This window comes from Ctenocephalides felis, unplaced genomic scaffold (assembly GCF_003426905.1).
Source record: "Ctenocephalides felis isolate EL2017-DRISC unplaced genomic scaffold, ASM342690v1 CF-g0.4_SCAFFOLD_00845, whole genome shotgun sequence".
Taxonomy (NCBI): domain Eukaryota; kingdom Metazoa; phylum Arthropoda; class Insecta; order Siphonaptera; family Pulicidae; genus Ctenocephalides; species Ctenocephalides felis.
In genome coordinates, this window is record NW_020536999.1 from 54,307,200 (window position 1) to 54,323,940 (window position 16,741).

General features: G+C 29.4%; 3 protein-coding genes across 3 annotated transcripts in view; 2 read left to right on the top strand and 1 right to left on the bottom strand.

Annotated features, from left to right (window-relative positions):
* Positions 1-655: 655 nt before the first annotated feature.
* LOC113385736 (insulin-like receptor) lies at positions 656-10,521 on the top strand. The gene is made up of 6 exons (XM_026623579.1): positions 656-1,009; positions 7,571-7,773; positions 7,865-8,008; positions 8,088-8,185; positions 8,262-8,398; positions 8,497-10,521. Exons 1-6 carry the CDS (start codon positions 656-658, stop codon positions 10,519-10,521), a joined length of 2,961 nt encoding a protein of 986 aa, XP_026479364.1.
* A 659-nt stretch (positions 10,522-11,180) lies between these two features.
* On the bottom strand, positions 11,181-15,635 carry LOC113385747 (bifunctional coenzyme A synthase-like). Its single transcript, XM_026623587.1, has 9 exons — positions 15,508-15,635; positions 14,845-15,044; positions 13,520-13,898; positions 13,300-13,448; positions 12,813-13,010; positions 12,478-12,732; positions 12,220-12,405; positions 11,336-11,482; positions 11,181-11,259 (listed from the first exon to the last, which is right to left on the bottom strand). Exons 2-9 carry the CDS (start codon positions 15,022-15,024, stop codon positions 11,212-11,214), a joined length of 1,542 nt encoding a protein of 513 aa, XP_026479372.1. The 5' UTR covers positions 15,025-15,044; positions 15,508-15,635; the 3' UTR covers positions 11,181-11,211.
* Positions 15,636-15,734: 99 nt separating this feature from the next.
* LOC113385757 (myosin-IA-like) overlaps positions 15,735-16,741 on the top strand; it is a 47,461-nt gene continuing 46,454 nt past the window's right edge. The window contains 1 exon segment of the mRNA XM_026623598.1: positions 15,735-15,865. Within this exon segment, the coding sequence (XP_026479383.1) occupies positions 15,777-15,865 (89 nt within the window). The 5' untranslated portion in view covers positions 15,735-15,776.

Here is a 16,741-nt window from a genome sequence, read left to right on the forward strand (position 1 = left end):
ACGACAAAATTATTTAAACGTAACTCATATATTGAAATTGTTCATTTTGATAAAGACTTGCGCAACAGCATGATAAAGTATTCTCATAGAAGATTTTTTAGCAAATGTATTTTGTTTTAATATCACATGAAAAAACATCACAATAAATGAGATTTTCTTGTCCCATTTACATCTTTCTCCATAGTGTTTATCTATGATCTTTCTGTATCTGCATAATATGAATATTTGCATTGCATTTTAAATATGTAATTCAACTATTTTCTTATAATTATTTATTGTGTCTAACCAGCTATAGACTGTTTGTTTAACTAAATATTAATCTCACAGAAGAAAATAGTTTTCTGTTTTCCATATTAGTTTCGCCAGAGCTCGGTCTGTTTCAACTAATTTACGACGTATCAAGACATTGCGCGGCTTGAAAAGGCGGTGACGCACTTAAAACCCAATCGCTCGATCGAATCAATTTATTGACCTCAAGTAACATTTTTGAAATATAATTGAATCATCGCAGCTTTGGTGTCACTTGCAGAGTTCTCAGGGTTCATCATTGTAAAACCGATTCATTGATGGCTCGAATCATTTACCAACGGGCTGCAGACTTACGTGCACATGCACCTAGCCATCTAGATAAAACTAATCAAAGTCGATGTAAAAAATGTTTAACTATGTGATACATTTCTTTATAATTATAATTGTAATTGATGTCCGTTCCGAGCGTTTGTGCGACAACATCGACGCGCGGAATACGCCAAACAGTCTGTTCGCTCTAAGAAATTGTACAGCCGTCCTAGGGTATCTTCAGATCGTGTTGATGGACAACGCGACTTCTGCAGACTTTAAACATCACGTGTACCCAGACCTGGTGGAAGTCACTCATTTTGTGCTGCTGTACCGAGTTAAAGGCCTGACCAGCCTTGCCGAGATGTTTCCGAACCTGCAGGTGATCAGAGGCCAGAAGCTGCTTGCCAACTACGCTCTTATCATCTACGAAATGCCCGACATGATTGAGGTATCTTAAGATAAAATCCTATCTAATTAATAACAATTGATAACTATATCTAACACCTTCTGCAAAACATAAATGCACAATTTAACGCACATACCATTTATGATCAGGTTGTTTTAATATTTTACTACTTAACATAATTTCATCAATATTTTGAAATCGTTTGAGTGGTTAAAAAACTAATAATCATGCTAATTAATAATCTCAGCACATTAACGTTTGCAATTTCATAATAGTGATATCATTATAAGAGTGAAGTAGTTAATCTAATTTTATCGCCGAAAGGTTCTCCGTTCAATTGAGTTATTAAAGTCGTAATTGATTCTCACTTGTGAGTAATCGATTTGAAAACTGCTGGATATATATATATATATACTAGCTGACCCGACAGACGTTGTTCTGTACCTACGTCTACAATTTTTCAATATTTTATACTAATATTTACTGCTTAGTTAAAAATAATAATTACTGTTTTTTGAATTACTATTTACACCAATATATAAGTGATGTTGAATGTAGAACTGTTTCAAATAAAATGATTATTCTCAATTCCCACAGTTAACACTTTAATTATTTATTTAACAAATATTAAAAATTGTTCAATAAAATTGTATATTAAAAATTATACACTGCGATTTATAGAACAAATTTATTTCCAATAGCTCAATTTATTTTATTGCATTTAAGGGTTATATAGTATTTTTAGCCATACCTGTAGATGTGGATGTATAATGAAATTTTTTTGTTTATTCACGACTAAAACATAGATTTTCCAAATTTATCACACTAAAAATGATCGTCTGCCTTTTTGATTTATGGTCATAGCATAAGATACTCATGTTGACAATTGAAATCTTTTAAAAAGTACAACAAATTCAGAAAGAATTAATATATAGCATTCGCGGCAAAGGTGCAATATCACCTTTTATTTTTCTACCCAAAATAATTGCTTCAATAATGTTGCCTATAATTTTTATAATTTTGTACCATATTTTAACTGGCTTTAAGTAATTTTAATATCTAAATTGCATTTTTTTCTCTAATAAATCAATATACATTATTGCTTAAGTTTATATTTGAAGTGAATTAATTCGTCAAATCCTGTCCACATGTGCTCTATTCAACTTACGATCAACAAAATTATTGCTCTGTAAATTTTTTTACTGTGCTCCAATTTACTTGATATTTTGGAAATAGGCTAATCTTTATCTTAATTTCAATGTTTTTAACAATTTGCACTCCGTCACCATCCACAGCATTAATTGGATTATTACTCTTTTAATTCTGATTTTATCAGAACTTGTAATACACTATTTTAAAGGTGATTAAATGAGCTACAACTTTCTCTATCATTAATTTTACCGTAACTTCTCTTATTGTAAAACGGCGAAGGGTTAAAGGGCTCGAAAGACCTCTGGTTGGACAGCTCCTTAATTAATCATACATCTATCAATATTTGTGTAACGAAAAAATAATAAACAATAATAATTAGTCAGAAAAATACCTCGAATTTTCTTATATATATACTTTTATACGTATTCTTTCAGAGGTATTATGATGAGAAATTGGTTGTTTTTTTTTAAAATGTTTTTTTTTTCATGAAATCATGATTTTTTTAAAAATCATTTGCACTAAAGTTGTGGTATTTTCTAGAATCCATCAAGATCTCTTAAACCAAGTTAATTCTAGATTGAATATGACTATTTTTAATTTTGGTGGATATGGCACTCAAAGTATTTGATTTAAATGAAAAAAAAAAACATTGCATGCGTCCTTTATCTGCATGATAGCTCACTCATTTTACACGCAGAAGTACTCATTTTAAAGCTTATTTTGAGCACTATAAAAACCCATTTTCATATCTAGCCTAATAATGTTTCTAAAACACTATAAAATAACGATTTATTAGGATTTTAATTGATATAATTCTGTTCATTACATAATTTTCGTTAAAATGTATATTTTTGAAGGTGTTAGCAACAAATGATGAAAAACGCAAAAAAGAAACAAATATTCAGTAGTCAGTAACTTGAAAAGTATTTCCTTTTTTGAAAAACATTATTAAATATTTTTCTCGTATAATTAGTTCTTTTATCGATACCCAACGTTATTTTGAAAAAAGTAAAATTACACCACTGAAAAGAAATGTCATCCACCCGAGAAGTGGTAAAGGAGTCTAAATTGTTTTCACTTCTGAAGAGTAAGATGAACCTAGTTCCAACATTCCAAACGAATTGGAAAATAGTAAAAATTTCAGACCCAAAACGCTCCATTGAGTAAATATTCCGTACCCAATGACAAACATATGAATTTTTGACACAATGAAACTTCTAAATAATTTTTTTTGTATTGTGACTTAGTATAGTAAGGCAAAACGACTGCAAATTGAATATGTTTGAGCGCAATCACTTATGGCTCGCTTCTTTGCGCGAATTCGTACGGCGAATCTGTTCGCAAAGTGCGCAAACAAAATTATTGCAAGCAAAAGCAAACCACGCGCACGTCAGACGCATGCGCAGACTGCATCACTTGTCAAATGCATGTTATATTATTTGCATCTTATATTAATTTAATTTTTGGCACATCTCAGCTGCTTTTCGGCATTAATAATGTGGACATTACATTTTCCTTATTCATAATTATGAATTTATTATATTCTAATATTGCCTTAGCCTATAAGTGAATAGAAATGTTTGGCAAATGACAGTCCTCAATTGTTTTTAATGTCAAACTAAGCTTCAAATATTTTCAAGGGCAAACAATGATAAGCGGTTTTTTGTAATTTTTTCTATTTATTTCTACAATTTAACTATATTTCTATGAATCAAAACATTCTAAAAAATTTCCCGAACAAACTTCAGGAAGATTCATGAAAATCCGAATTATAGTTTAGGAGGAAATATGAAACTTACATTGTTACAGAAGAATTTTATATATAAGATATATATATATATATATATATCTTCTTATAAATAAAAATGAATAGCAAAATGTGTTGGTAAGCGCATAACTCAACAACGCCTGGACCAATTTGGCCAATTCTTTTTTTAAAATGTTCGTTGAAGTCCAAGGATGGTTCTTACGGCGAAAAAATCGAATAATTGCCCGGAAAACCCTAAGAACAGCCCTTTTCTTTTTCACATACAAATGTTTTCTAACTAAAACGTAGAATCAATTTGAACTTAAATTTTTTTATAAAGCATAAATAAATAAGGAGAATTAGAGAACTTATAGAGGTAAACTGGTATAATTGAACTATGTATCTTGTGTCACCATTTAGCATACACCTATCCCCCGTTTTGCACGATTTCGATCTTACACGGTTTTTGGAAATAATCTTTTTTCACTAAATTTATTAATTTTGCATTTACGTGAAATTATTATTTATTAATTTTGCATTTACGTTTGGATTTTTAAAAAATTCAATATCCACGTGATATTTCGTAATTTTTTGCCAAACTCCCCTCCCCTTAAAAACCTCACGTGATTATAATGGACGCCCCCTTACACGGTTTTTTATAGAATCTATCTTCCGTGTAAAACGGGGAATACCTGTTTTTTAAATATATCACACCAGGAAAAACACAAAACAAAATATTAAACCACATCAAAAAAACAAAACAATAAAATAAAATATTTAAAACCAGAAAATTATGAAGTTGCTACATGGCTAATAAACTCTGTGAAGGCTATAATAAATATTAACGTTATTAAAAAAATATTCAATTATAAAAATTATCATAAACAAGCAAACGCATAAGACGCGGTATTTTTAGAAGTAATTATGCTATTTAGTATTTTATTATTAAATAGTTTTTATATAAAAAATCTTTTAAAATACCGCTTAAAACAATATCAATATTAACAAATAGAAAATCGTCACAATATATTTGTCATAAAACAGATTTTTAACGCTATTTTTTTCAATTTTAAAAAGCACTTTTTTATCTGATTTATAAATTATTAATCTGTATTATGACAAATATATTGTGACGATTTTCTATTTGTTAATATTAATATATTGTCTACTATAGTAAACTATATTGTCTACTATAGTAAAAAGGTTTTGTAAAGGTGCAAGTGGCATACAACATTACCAATACCAATATACATAAAATTTTATTTAATAAAATATTTACATTTTAACATGTAGTACAAGTGATAATTTCTCTCATGATATTTAGGTTTCTATTGACTAGTACGTAATTTATGCATCATCTATGTCGAATAAATCGCAAACACCTTCGTTGCTGTCCAAAGAAAATAGGTAGTCACTTCTGTTGGGTGGTGGGCTCAAATTCATTAAAGAAGGCGCGTCGGTATCAATAATTAATTCCTCAGCATTAAATTCCGAGTCCTCAACGAAAAATACTTCTGCCTCCATTTTTGTTTCAGTTTGCTCTGCTTTAACACCATCACTTTTAATTGCGGTTCCATTATGTTGTACTGCAGAGACTTCATTTTCTGAAGCTTCATCGTCCATAAGTTTTTCGGAAGTCAAAAGCAGTGCAGCAACAGGTTCGGTTCCGGCTAATACATGTACTATATTATCATCTCCTTGTTCAACATAACCTGCAAAATGAGCATTAACAATGGCGTCATTACCTCCCTGCAGCACGATAACCGTTGAATCGTCAAACAATTGTAGTATGTCTTTTGCAGTGACATAAATATATGGTATATTTTCATTGCATTCCAAAATGTTCATAACACTATCTATGGCCCATCTTACTTGCGCATCGAGTTGTTTTTCAAGTTCTTCAAGTTGACTAATTTCATTTTTTAACTCACTTGACCTTTCTGCAGCCTCTGCAGATGCAGAGCCTGGTCCTTTCCATATAACAAAATTAGTTAGTTTTTCGATCAGACCTACTCCTTCTAAAACACTTGTTATATCGTATATTCTTCTCATCTTGCGAACTTTTAATACATCCGCGGCCAATTTTAAGTCTAAAACTCTACCCTGTGCATTTTGTAATAACGAAGCAAAACGAACAGCCAATTGTCTGAGTGATGTATTGTACCTTGATTTACTTTCAGACATTTTACTTGATATATAAAAATATTTAATTTGATAAGTTCAAACTACGTCCACAACGCTTCTATTTCCAAATAAAATTTGACAGGGCATTTAAATAAATTGGTAGACTTGAAGTTTGATATGTGCAAAGATTCGACCTAATCAAAAAGAATTGTGATTTAGCACTTTTTTACCGTTTATTTCAAAAATAAAGTACTCGCTTTTTATAAAACATATTAAAAACTAATCATTGCAATTTCTTTTTGATATTATACGCATTATGTCTATTATTACAACATTATTACAATGTTGTTATTATTATTACAACAAACTTCAGATTCAGCCTATCATGTTAATAGAATGTTTATTCAGACCATAGATAAAAGAAGAGAAGACCATGATAAATAAAAAAAAATGAATGCGCGTAAGGTTAACACGCGATTGAAGTAAAACTTTTTTGCTATTGTACAAGATGGCATTTAAGTTAAAAATAAATACATATGGTAACACTCGTGACGTACACATTTAGTCAACCGTTACACATATAATAATAAATTATAAATTATATATTTATAATAGCATTAAAAATATTTATAGTATTTGAAAACAATTTTAAAATTAAAGTCATACTTCAAATATAACATGGTCGGTTTGTCATTGTAATTAGCATTCAGGACTTGAACCTTCATTAGAGAAATGAAGTAATTGCATTTAGGACTTAAACCTTTATTAGAGAAATGAAGTATTAATGAATTCTATAATATTCTTTCACGCAGTGGATTATGTTAAACGACGCCTAAAAAAATATTGTTTTCACAATCTCACTTATCATGAATTTCACTCATGTTTTTTTTTACTATTTCGCTGATCTCATTCTCTGAGCAGCTGTGATATCTATTTTGCCTATAAAAATATTTTCCATTTTAATAACTTAAAAAATTATAGAAACTACGTATAATATAGAAATTATTAAAAAAAAACTTACGTCACGTCAAATCTTACACGTCAGATTTTTTATTTGCTTTATTATTTTCACCATAATGGTTTACTGAAGACGGGATAAAATATTCTTCCAATCCAGCCATTTTTTTTTCAAATCAAGCAGACAATTAAAGCATAATCATACTCACGCGACACGACGACCAATCACAATTGACCGTATAGAAATGATATCATCGACAGCGAATGACGAATCATTGGCACTCGACTCGAGCGTAACGCTCTTCCGTTGCATTTTCACAGATTTACCCCCTAGTCGCCTCTAAAGAAGTTTTACTTCAAAAATCAACAATTAATTATGAAAAACCTAACCAAATAATACCAACTGAATGCAGTTTTTAAATTTACAAAATTGGTTTATGATTTTTGGTACAAATGTGAACGAAAAATGTTTCACTTTTCTTAATAAATAATAATAAACTTTTACTTCAGAAAGTGAATTAAATAAATTTAACATTTCGAAAAACAATATCTCTGCTGCTAAATTTTCAACAAATATATAGTTTTATATATTTAATAATTTATATTTTCAATTGCTCATTTAGATTGGTCTACCAGGTCTTTATTCAATCCAGCATGGCGCAGTCCGAGCTGAACGAAATCCTAAGCTCTGCTATGTCAATACTATTTTATGGAAAAACATTACTGCAACGGGTAGTAACTTTTTCTTGAACAATCAATTGCCTAATGAATGTTCATTAATTGAAAATTGTAATAGCTGCACCAATAATAATTGTTGGACTAAAGAGTAAGTGGTATTGTTCATATCTTTTTTCTATTGCCAAAAATTATTTGCCGATCGATGTAACGTTTAAAAAAATTCAAGTTTTGAATTGCAGCAAATGCCAAAAATTTGCTGTTTACCACCCCGAATGTGACGAACAATGTTTAGGAGCCTGTACTGGACCAGGACCTGCTCAGTGCAATGTCTGCAGAACATTGCGCAATGGAAGTATATGCGTAGATAGATGCCCGCCGGAGAGGTAAGAAAGGTAGACGACTTCTGATATGTATAAATAAATTAACTTCTTTATAAAATAAAAGTACTGATGTTTTCATTAGATTAGTTTTTCTGGATACTATGCGATGTTCAAATCCGGCAAAATGTGTGAATGATAAAGTAATTTACGAAAACTCTTGCTTATTAGAATGTCCGGCAGGTTTGTTCCTAATCAGTTGTACGTTTAGCAGTCTTTGTCTATTTTTTTTTTCTAAGTCTTATTATATGTTTTAAAGGATTTATGAACTCCAGTGGCATTTGCATAAAATGCCCTAAGCAGAAATGCCCTAATGTGTGTCGAGGTGCTATAATAACATCCATCTCTGATGCGCAACATTTTAAAGGATGTACGATCGTAAACGGGAGTTTGCAGGTATCCAAAAATATCATATATTTTAGTTGAAAATGTAGATATAGCACTTCTAAAGTAATAAATATAAATATGCAAAGCAAACTATTAATTTTTTTTAGATACGGTTATCAGAAGCCATTGATATTACTCAAGACTTGCTACACAACTTGAGTGAGATAGAAGAAATAATTGGTATCTTAAAAGTGTATAGATCATTTTCATTAAAATCACTTCATTTTTTTACTAATTTGAAAGTTATACATGGAAATGAAGAATTAGATTCCAACAAATATTCTCTGATGGTATTTGAAAATCAAAATTTACAAAACCTTTTTAATGTGACCAGTCTCCGCATAGAAAAGGGTTCTATTTTGTTCAACAACAACCCATACTTGTGCCTATCAGAAATAGAAAAATTCCAGCAATATACAAACTTAACAAAACTATCATTAAAAGATTCTTTTCCTAGCTGGAATGGATACAAAGCTAACTGTAACTTTGTAAAAATCAAAACCTTTGCAGGAAATGTATTCACCACAAATGCTACTATTTACTGGGAGAACTATAAAAACGTTAGTTCTAATGGATATATGATATATTATATAAAAGCTCCCGAAAAAAATGTGAGAATTTATTATGGTATGGATACATGTCTGGAAAACTCCTGGAACGGTACTCAGTTTAAAGAGAAGACTCAAAGTCAATATTTAAAATATACTTTGACTGATCTTAACGCTTTCACACAATATGCATTCTATGTTCGATCATATGATTTAGAAAGTCCTGTTCTAAATTTCCATCAAGAAGTTCAATCTAACCTAGAGTATTTTAAAACTTTGACTGATCAACCATCTGGTGTTGAAAGAATTAGGACTGTAAGCAAAAACTCAAGTTCTATAACTATAACATGGTTTCCACCTTCAACACCAAATGGTATCCTAAGTCATTACAAGTTATATGTATTTCATCATCCTGATGAAAATGATTTTCTAGACCCAAGGAATTATTGTAAAGAACCAATGGAGGATATAGAAACTAATCCCGAACTGGAAATGATCCAATCAGCACCAGCACAACAGTCATGTTTTTGTCCTGATGACGAACCATTATTAAGTATTGATCAAGATGAAAGTGATATTTGCATTGAAGGAGCAGAAACGCATCACAGTTGTTCCCAAATGAAATACTCAAGTAATAGAGTCCGTAGAGCATTAACACCACATGTTAGAGTTAAAGAATTTCCAGATGTTATAGTTGATGGATATTACGAAGTTACAACTATAAATTTCAGTGCAGAATTGACTCAGTATACCGTCAATCATCTAAGGTATTACGGGTTATACACATTACAACTAGCGGCTTGCAACATAAACGAAAAAAATTATGAGGTGTGCAGCCCAATAGAGCATTTTACAGACCGTGCAGGAAAATACATCAGAGCAGATGACATATTGGATTTCCGAGTCGAAACCAGAAATAATGAAGTCTTTTTGAAATGGTCAGAACCTGAAAAACCAAATGGTGTGATTATTACTTATTTTATAGAATATGGTAAATACGAATGGGAAAAGGCTCCATTCATGACAAAATGTGTCACCAGACTTCATCATGCTATGAATAACTACACCCATACATTACTTCTAGAAGATGGAACTTATAAGGCTCGTGTGAAAGCCCAATCTCTAGCAGGAGACGGTCGATATACCAACATGGTCGAATTTAATGTGACGAAAATCGAAATACAGTTTCCAAATACGGGTATAGTGCTATTGTATTGTGCTCCAGGCATTGCTTTAATGGCTGTTTTAATCTATTGTTTGAATAAACACAATTGTTTTTGCACGCCTTATGCAAAATCATCTTGCTTTAAGAAAAAACAGTCAACTTGTTCTAAAATGCGCAATGATTCTTGGAATGATTCTCATGGTGAAGAACAAGATATGCGCCGTCAAATTTTGTTTGATGAAATTACTAATCAATTATTCGATGACACTGCTCCTAATTTAGGTTTGATAAAGAGAGATTTTAATGTTAGATATTTTCATAGTCGCCCAGATATAGATGATACAGTGCAAATTAAACCAAATACATTTCTAACTAGCGCCTCTATAGAAGCACATGCCTGCGCTAATGAATACCAATGAGTTGTAAAAAATACACTGTGATAAAATACTAAACATGATTAAAAGATTCTAAGAAACTATATATCCAATCTAAATGTTGCCTCTATACTATTGTTAGTATATGTAACCAAATCTAACATGCTCAGAAACTTCTAAATACAAAATTAATCACAAAATTCACCTAAATCACCTAGATTACCTAAAAAAATTAATTATTTAATCACATCTACAAAGAGTTCAGGTTAGTATTGGAATAGACTATTTCAATAATATGAATTTTTGTATTATTTGACTGTTTTATAAATATTATTATCCAACATGTATGATTAATAAATATATATATAGCATCTGGTACAACAGTTGTACAAAATTAATAAAGTTTTATATAAACACTATGTGTACGTTTAACAATATTTGCCATAATCCATTTTTATAAAATTCTTGCATTTGAAAAATGTTATAATTTTGCACTTTGAATAAATGTGCACAATTTATAAAAAATTGTTTTGTCAAGGCAAGTTCAATATCATAAAGTTATATATAATATCTTAATATCTTTGCAGTTACAAATTTAACTTATTTCAGAATTCTTAAGGTATAAAAATATATTTAAGCAAATTTGCATCATAATAAAAAATCACATAAAATATATACAAATTTAATAATTATAATACCTTTACCACATATTAAAAATTGCTCTTTTGTCTAATGTTATAACTTGGACAACTTTTTCTGTAAGAGTGACCATGCTTTCTCAACCTGCAACAAAATAAATAGATTATTTTTATTTGTAAGAAAACTTTAGGTGTCCATTTGAACAGATAATTAAACATACTTGTGTTTGTGTGTAATCCCTACTCCAATATGTACAAAAAACAACATTAGATTTTGATACAAATTCATTGTTATCAGGTTGTGCCGAAATCCTTGCAATAGCATCTGCTTCACTCAATTTGTTTCTATCTTGAAGTCTCTTGATAGCCTAGAAATAGAGTTATTATTATTATATATACAGGCAACCTCTGTATAACATAGTACTTCTAGAACACGGTTTGAAAATTGAGACAATCCTCCTTATAACATAACAAGGTATAGTTTCAAGGTACGAGTTTGCTATAAAACGGTTTGAGAATTGATCAAAACAGTATAAGCAATGTTGTAAAACTAATGAACAGCAAATTTCATCTGATCTAGAGTTATTAAAATTGCCAAACAATATCTCAATAAATGTGATGAAACTAGTGCAAAAGATAACTCTTTTTGACATTTTTTATTCGAGCATTTCTTTTTGCTAAAAGCTTGCAATCGTATACATAAATTTTATTGCAATAAATAGAGCATGAAATGACACAGACCAGAAAAATGTTCAGAGTTTGGAGATATCTTGAAAAACCAATCGAGTTGTATTGCAATTACTTGTTAGTTATAATGAAAAAAGATTGATTAATTAATTTAATGTGTGTTACTTCTTAAGAAAATTTAATAAATATAATAGTATTTATTATCAAATGGTAATTTGTAGTATGTTTTTTTAAATCCTTGGATCGTAATTTCTTTTTTTGTACTAGTTGTTTATCCCGTATTACACGGATTTGCTTTACAGTTGTTTGGCATGTAACTACCCTGTTATACATGGGCTACTTGTATAAGTATATATGTATATATATATATATATATATATATATATATATATGTATATATTAGTAATTTAAAACTAACTTCTTTCTCTGATATGATGCAAGACCATATCTCGTGAAATTCATTCTCCCAACCAGCTTGTAATAACACAGCAGCTTCAACCACAATTATTTCAGATTCCATTTCATAACTCATATTTGAAATTGCCTCTCTCAATTCAGTTCTCAGAACTGGCCACACAATTGAATTTAGTGTATTGAGTTTGTTCTAAAATTGAACATTTTTATCAACAATTGAAAGTTATTTCTTTATTATTTGGATTTATGAGATTATACAAACCTTGTCAGCAAATACAATAGCACCAAGCTTTTTTCTATCAATATTGTCTTTCTCATCAAATATTTCACAACCAAATTCTTGTTTTAATAAATAGTGGCATTTTTGACCTGGTTCATATAAATCATGTGCCAAGGTATCGCAGTTTATGTAACCAGATCCCAGTTTACGAAGTCTTTGACAAACAGAAGATTTTCCAGAAGCTATACCTCCACAAAATCCTATGATATATGGCTTTTTTGGTAGTAGTGGATTATCCTAATAATATTGAAACTATATAAGAAATAATCATAATACGTCCTAAACCAAACTAAACATAAAATAAGTATTTTGAATACCTTAGGTTCTTTAAGTCTTGTACCTAGTAAATTCATTCTCTGATTACTGCTGGAAAGTTTATGTTCTTTTCCCTCTCCATTGTCAAATCCTTCCACAAGATCAATGCAATGTATTTTTAAATGACACAGACCATTCTCCAATCTTACATCGTTCACTTTAAGACCACCTTTTAAAGTTTCTGAACTTACTACTATTAGCTAAAAAGATATAAATATGCAATTTTCAATAATTTCATATATAATTGGCTGTTTTATTCTATATTGATATATTATGCTTAAACTATAAACAAATTGAAGATTCTTTTATCAATTATTTGTAAAACAGTTCGGAAAACAAAATATTTTATGACCAAAAAAGTTTGAACAATTGCATCTAATTATAGCAAGTTATCAATGAATTTTGTATCAAGTCATAAATTTAGAAGGCAACACCATTTACTTTGAGAAAAAAATTGAAGCAAATGTTCAACATACTTTTTATTATTACCTGCATATCAGGATCAGTTTTTGTGGGACCAAACGGATCATTTATTGACACGATTTGATACATTAAAGTGCTATCTACATCCTGCATGAATTCTTGGACATCAGACATTCTTTTAGAGCTAGGCTGAATTAGTTCATAAAGAGTTTTTGCTTCAAAACAAAATAAATCATTGACAGAAAATAAGAACACTAAAATATCCTAAAAATAAAACTACACTTACATTTTAGCATATTATTTTCAGTAACTCCCACAACAACTCTTTTATTAGCTCGTAAGATGGCTTCAGAAAGTAGTATCTTATGTCCTACATGCAATCTATCAAATGTGCCCCCAAGAACAACATTGTTATGCATTACTGGTTCTCCTGCTGAATCGCAAAGTTCATTAAAACCTTGAGCAATTTCTGTTTTGTCATGTAGAACAATTACTGGTACATCTTTTATCAAGCAATTAGAAAGAAAGTCTTTGGTTTCAGTTTTGGTAAAGGCATTATCAAACATAACAACTTCCACAGGTTTTTGAAGTTCAATGTTAGCTTCTGGATATTTCAGTGATGAGATGAGTATCCTTACATCGATGTTTCCACAATGTTTCACTGCCTAGAAAATATAGATTTATTTATATGTTGTAGTAAAGGAGCAAATGTTATTGAAAGTAGCTTATTCTATGTAAAGTAATACAGCAAAATAGAATCATTCTGAACTACAAATATATTCTGAGTTCAAAAATTAGTTATAGTAATGTGTTCATAACTAAACATTCATGTTTACTATTTATTAACTATTGGATTCTGTAATGAATCTGTTTACACACATTATGTGTAAAATATGATACATTACTGATTGATGAAATACTGCTTATGAATATACTGTGCTCACAGAGTGAGTATAACAAGAAGGTGATTTCGACACATTTGTATTTCTGTATCCTAGATAGAGTTGAGCATTTATATTGTTTTATTTACATAATTACTATTTCATGTTTACTATCTTTGAACTATTGAATGCTATTATAAATCTGTTCACACACCCTACATGTAAAATATGATATATTAGTGATAGTATTGCTTGAAGTAATTTTTCTAATACCTATGAATATACTGTGCTCACAGCATGGGTCTACTAAGGAGGTAATTTCGATACACTTCGGTATCCAGGATAAAGATGAACATATGTTTTATTTACCTGATTACTATTTCATATCTACTATTTTGGAACTATTGAATGCTATTTTAAATCTATTTACACACCTTATGTGTAAAATATGATACATTACTGATTGATAATATTGCTTGAAGTAATTTTTCTACTACCTGTGAATATACTGTGCTCACAGCACGAGTATAATAAGGAGGTGATTTCAATACATTTGTGTTTCGGTATCCAGGATAGAGATAAACATATAATGTTGTATTTACATGATTACTATTTCATGTCTACTGTTTTGAAACTACTGAATGCAATTACAAATCTGTTTACACACCTTATGTGTAAAATATGATACATTACTGATTGATAATTTTGCTTGAAGTAATTTTTCTACTACCTGTGAATATACTGTGCTCACAGCACGAGTATAATAAGGAGGTGATTTCAATACATTTGTGTTTCGGTATCCAGGATAAAGATGAACATATAACGTTTTATTTACATGATGCCTTGCTGCAGATAACACTTGTGATAGCCTCGATAAATTGGTAATAACTAATAAGCCTGTCCTAGCCATTTAACAGAGTATTCTTTGGACTGAAAATATTAGAAATATGTAGAAAAATACTGAATCAAATAGAGAATTGTAAAGAAAATACATTTGCATAATACAACTCAATAATTGATAGTGTCTTTTTTAATTTGATGTGCTCATAGAATTTCATATATTACATCAATATACTATAATCATATATATTATCTAAATTTTAAATCATTTTGAATTGCTAATAATTCAAATATGAATATAACATCTAGATATATCAGACATAAGAAAAATCCAGTCTTGATTCTTTAGAAATAAACAATAGTTTTTCAAACCTTTGATGTTATATTATACTAACAGTTTTTAAAGGACTTTATTTGCAACAATGACATTACAAAAACGTTGGCTAAAGTTTAATTTATCTTGATAAATAAATATCGTATAATTGTCAATAATAATAGAAATTCGTGACGCCCTCTATAGCGATCTTATCCAATTCTTAAACTCAATACTCACTCCATGTTTTTAGAAATCGTGCCAGAAGCTACCATAGTTTTCTTTGACTCGTATTTATACAAATTCCTTCGGACGTTGCACAAGTCGCATTCGTGATGTAGGAATAATTTTGATTAACTGATTGATTTTGATTTTGTTAATTAATTATGAATTAAAAATTTATATTCTGAGTGTAATTACTTTCATGGTTATGTTTGCATAGAATTTTGTGTTAAATTGTTACTTTTGTCGGTTGTGGATTGTGTCAGTTGCAAATTGTAAAGTGAAACATGGCTACACACAGCGAGGTCGGGGTAGCCGATTTTGTCCTTTTGGACGAAATTACTATTGAAAAATTTATGGCTAATTTAAAACTAAGGTAATTATATAGTAATAAAAATCTATGCTTATTTATAAACTATATTATACTATACATGATAAAAATATTATGCGGCCTTTGAGAGGTTAGTTTATAAACAAAGTTTGACGTTTCAATGTCAGTCCCTTTGAAAAAATGCGTTTTTTTAAAACTGATTTAATTTTTTTAATGGTGTTTTTTAATTATGTTTTGTCAATGACTCATGTTGTTTAACAATGAAATTTATGAGAAAAATGCCGTCATAACATGAAGTCATATATTGGATGCTTGAATTTTATTTATATTTTTTATTTCTGCATAAGCAAGAACTCAAGAGAAGAATTTTTACTCTATATGTATATATAAACCAAACGTACACATATATGTATATTTATATGCATTTTATTTTTTCGTTATCTTTTGGGAGAATGTACAAATATCGAATTATTTACATATTCTTGTTTACAGTTCTTCATATTTGCCGGTTTTTGCAAAATCAACAAAGAAATGTTTTGCAAAGTAATTTTTAAATACAATACAATATATATCTAAGTAAATTTCAGCAATAATCGACTCGATAATTTTGTTGACTTATATTTATTTATTCGTATTGTTAAGAAATATTTAAAATCGATATTTTATAATCCTGTTTATTTATAATATTTTTTTATAATTGTGTTTGAAATCTTTCATTTAGTACTTTCAATTAGCACTTAAGCAATTAGCAATTATTTAATTACTAAAACTTCAATTTATATTAGATGTTCAAATTTGGTTTGTAACGTTTCAATATAAATGAGCTCATACTAATTTCATTATCTAATCTAAAATATAATATATTTCACAAGTTAAAACTAATGATAAATGTGATAAAACTTATTCTCGATTTCGAATTGA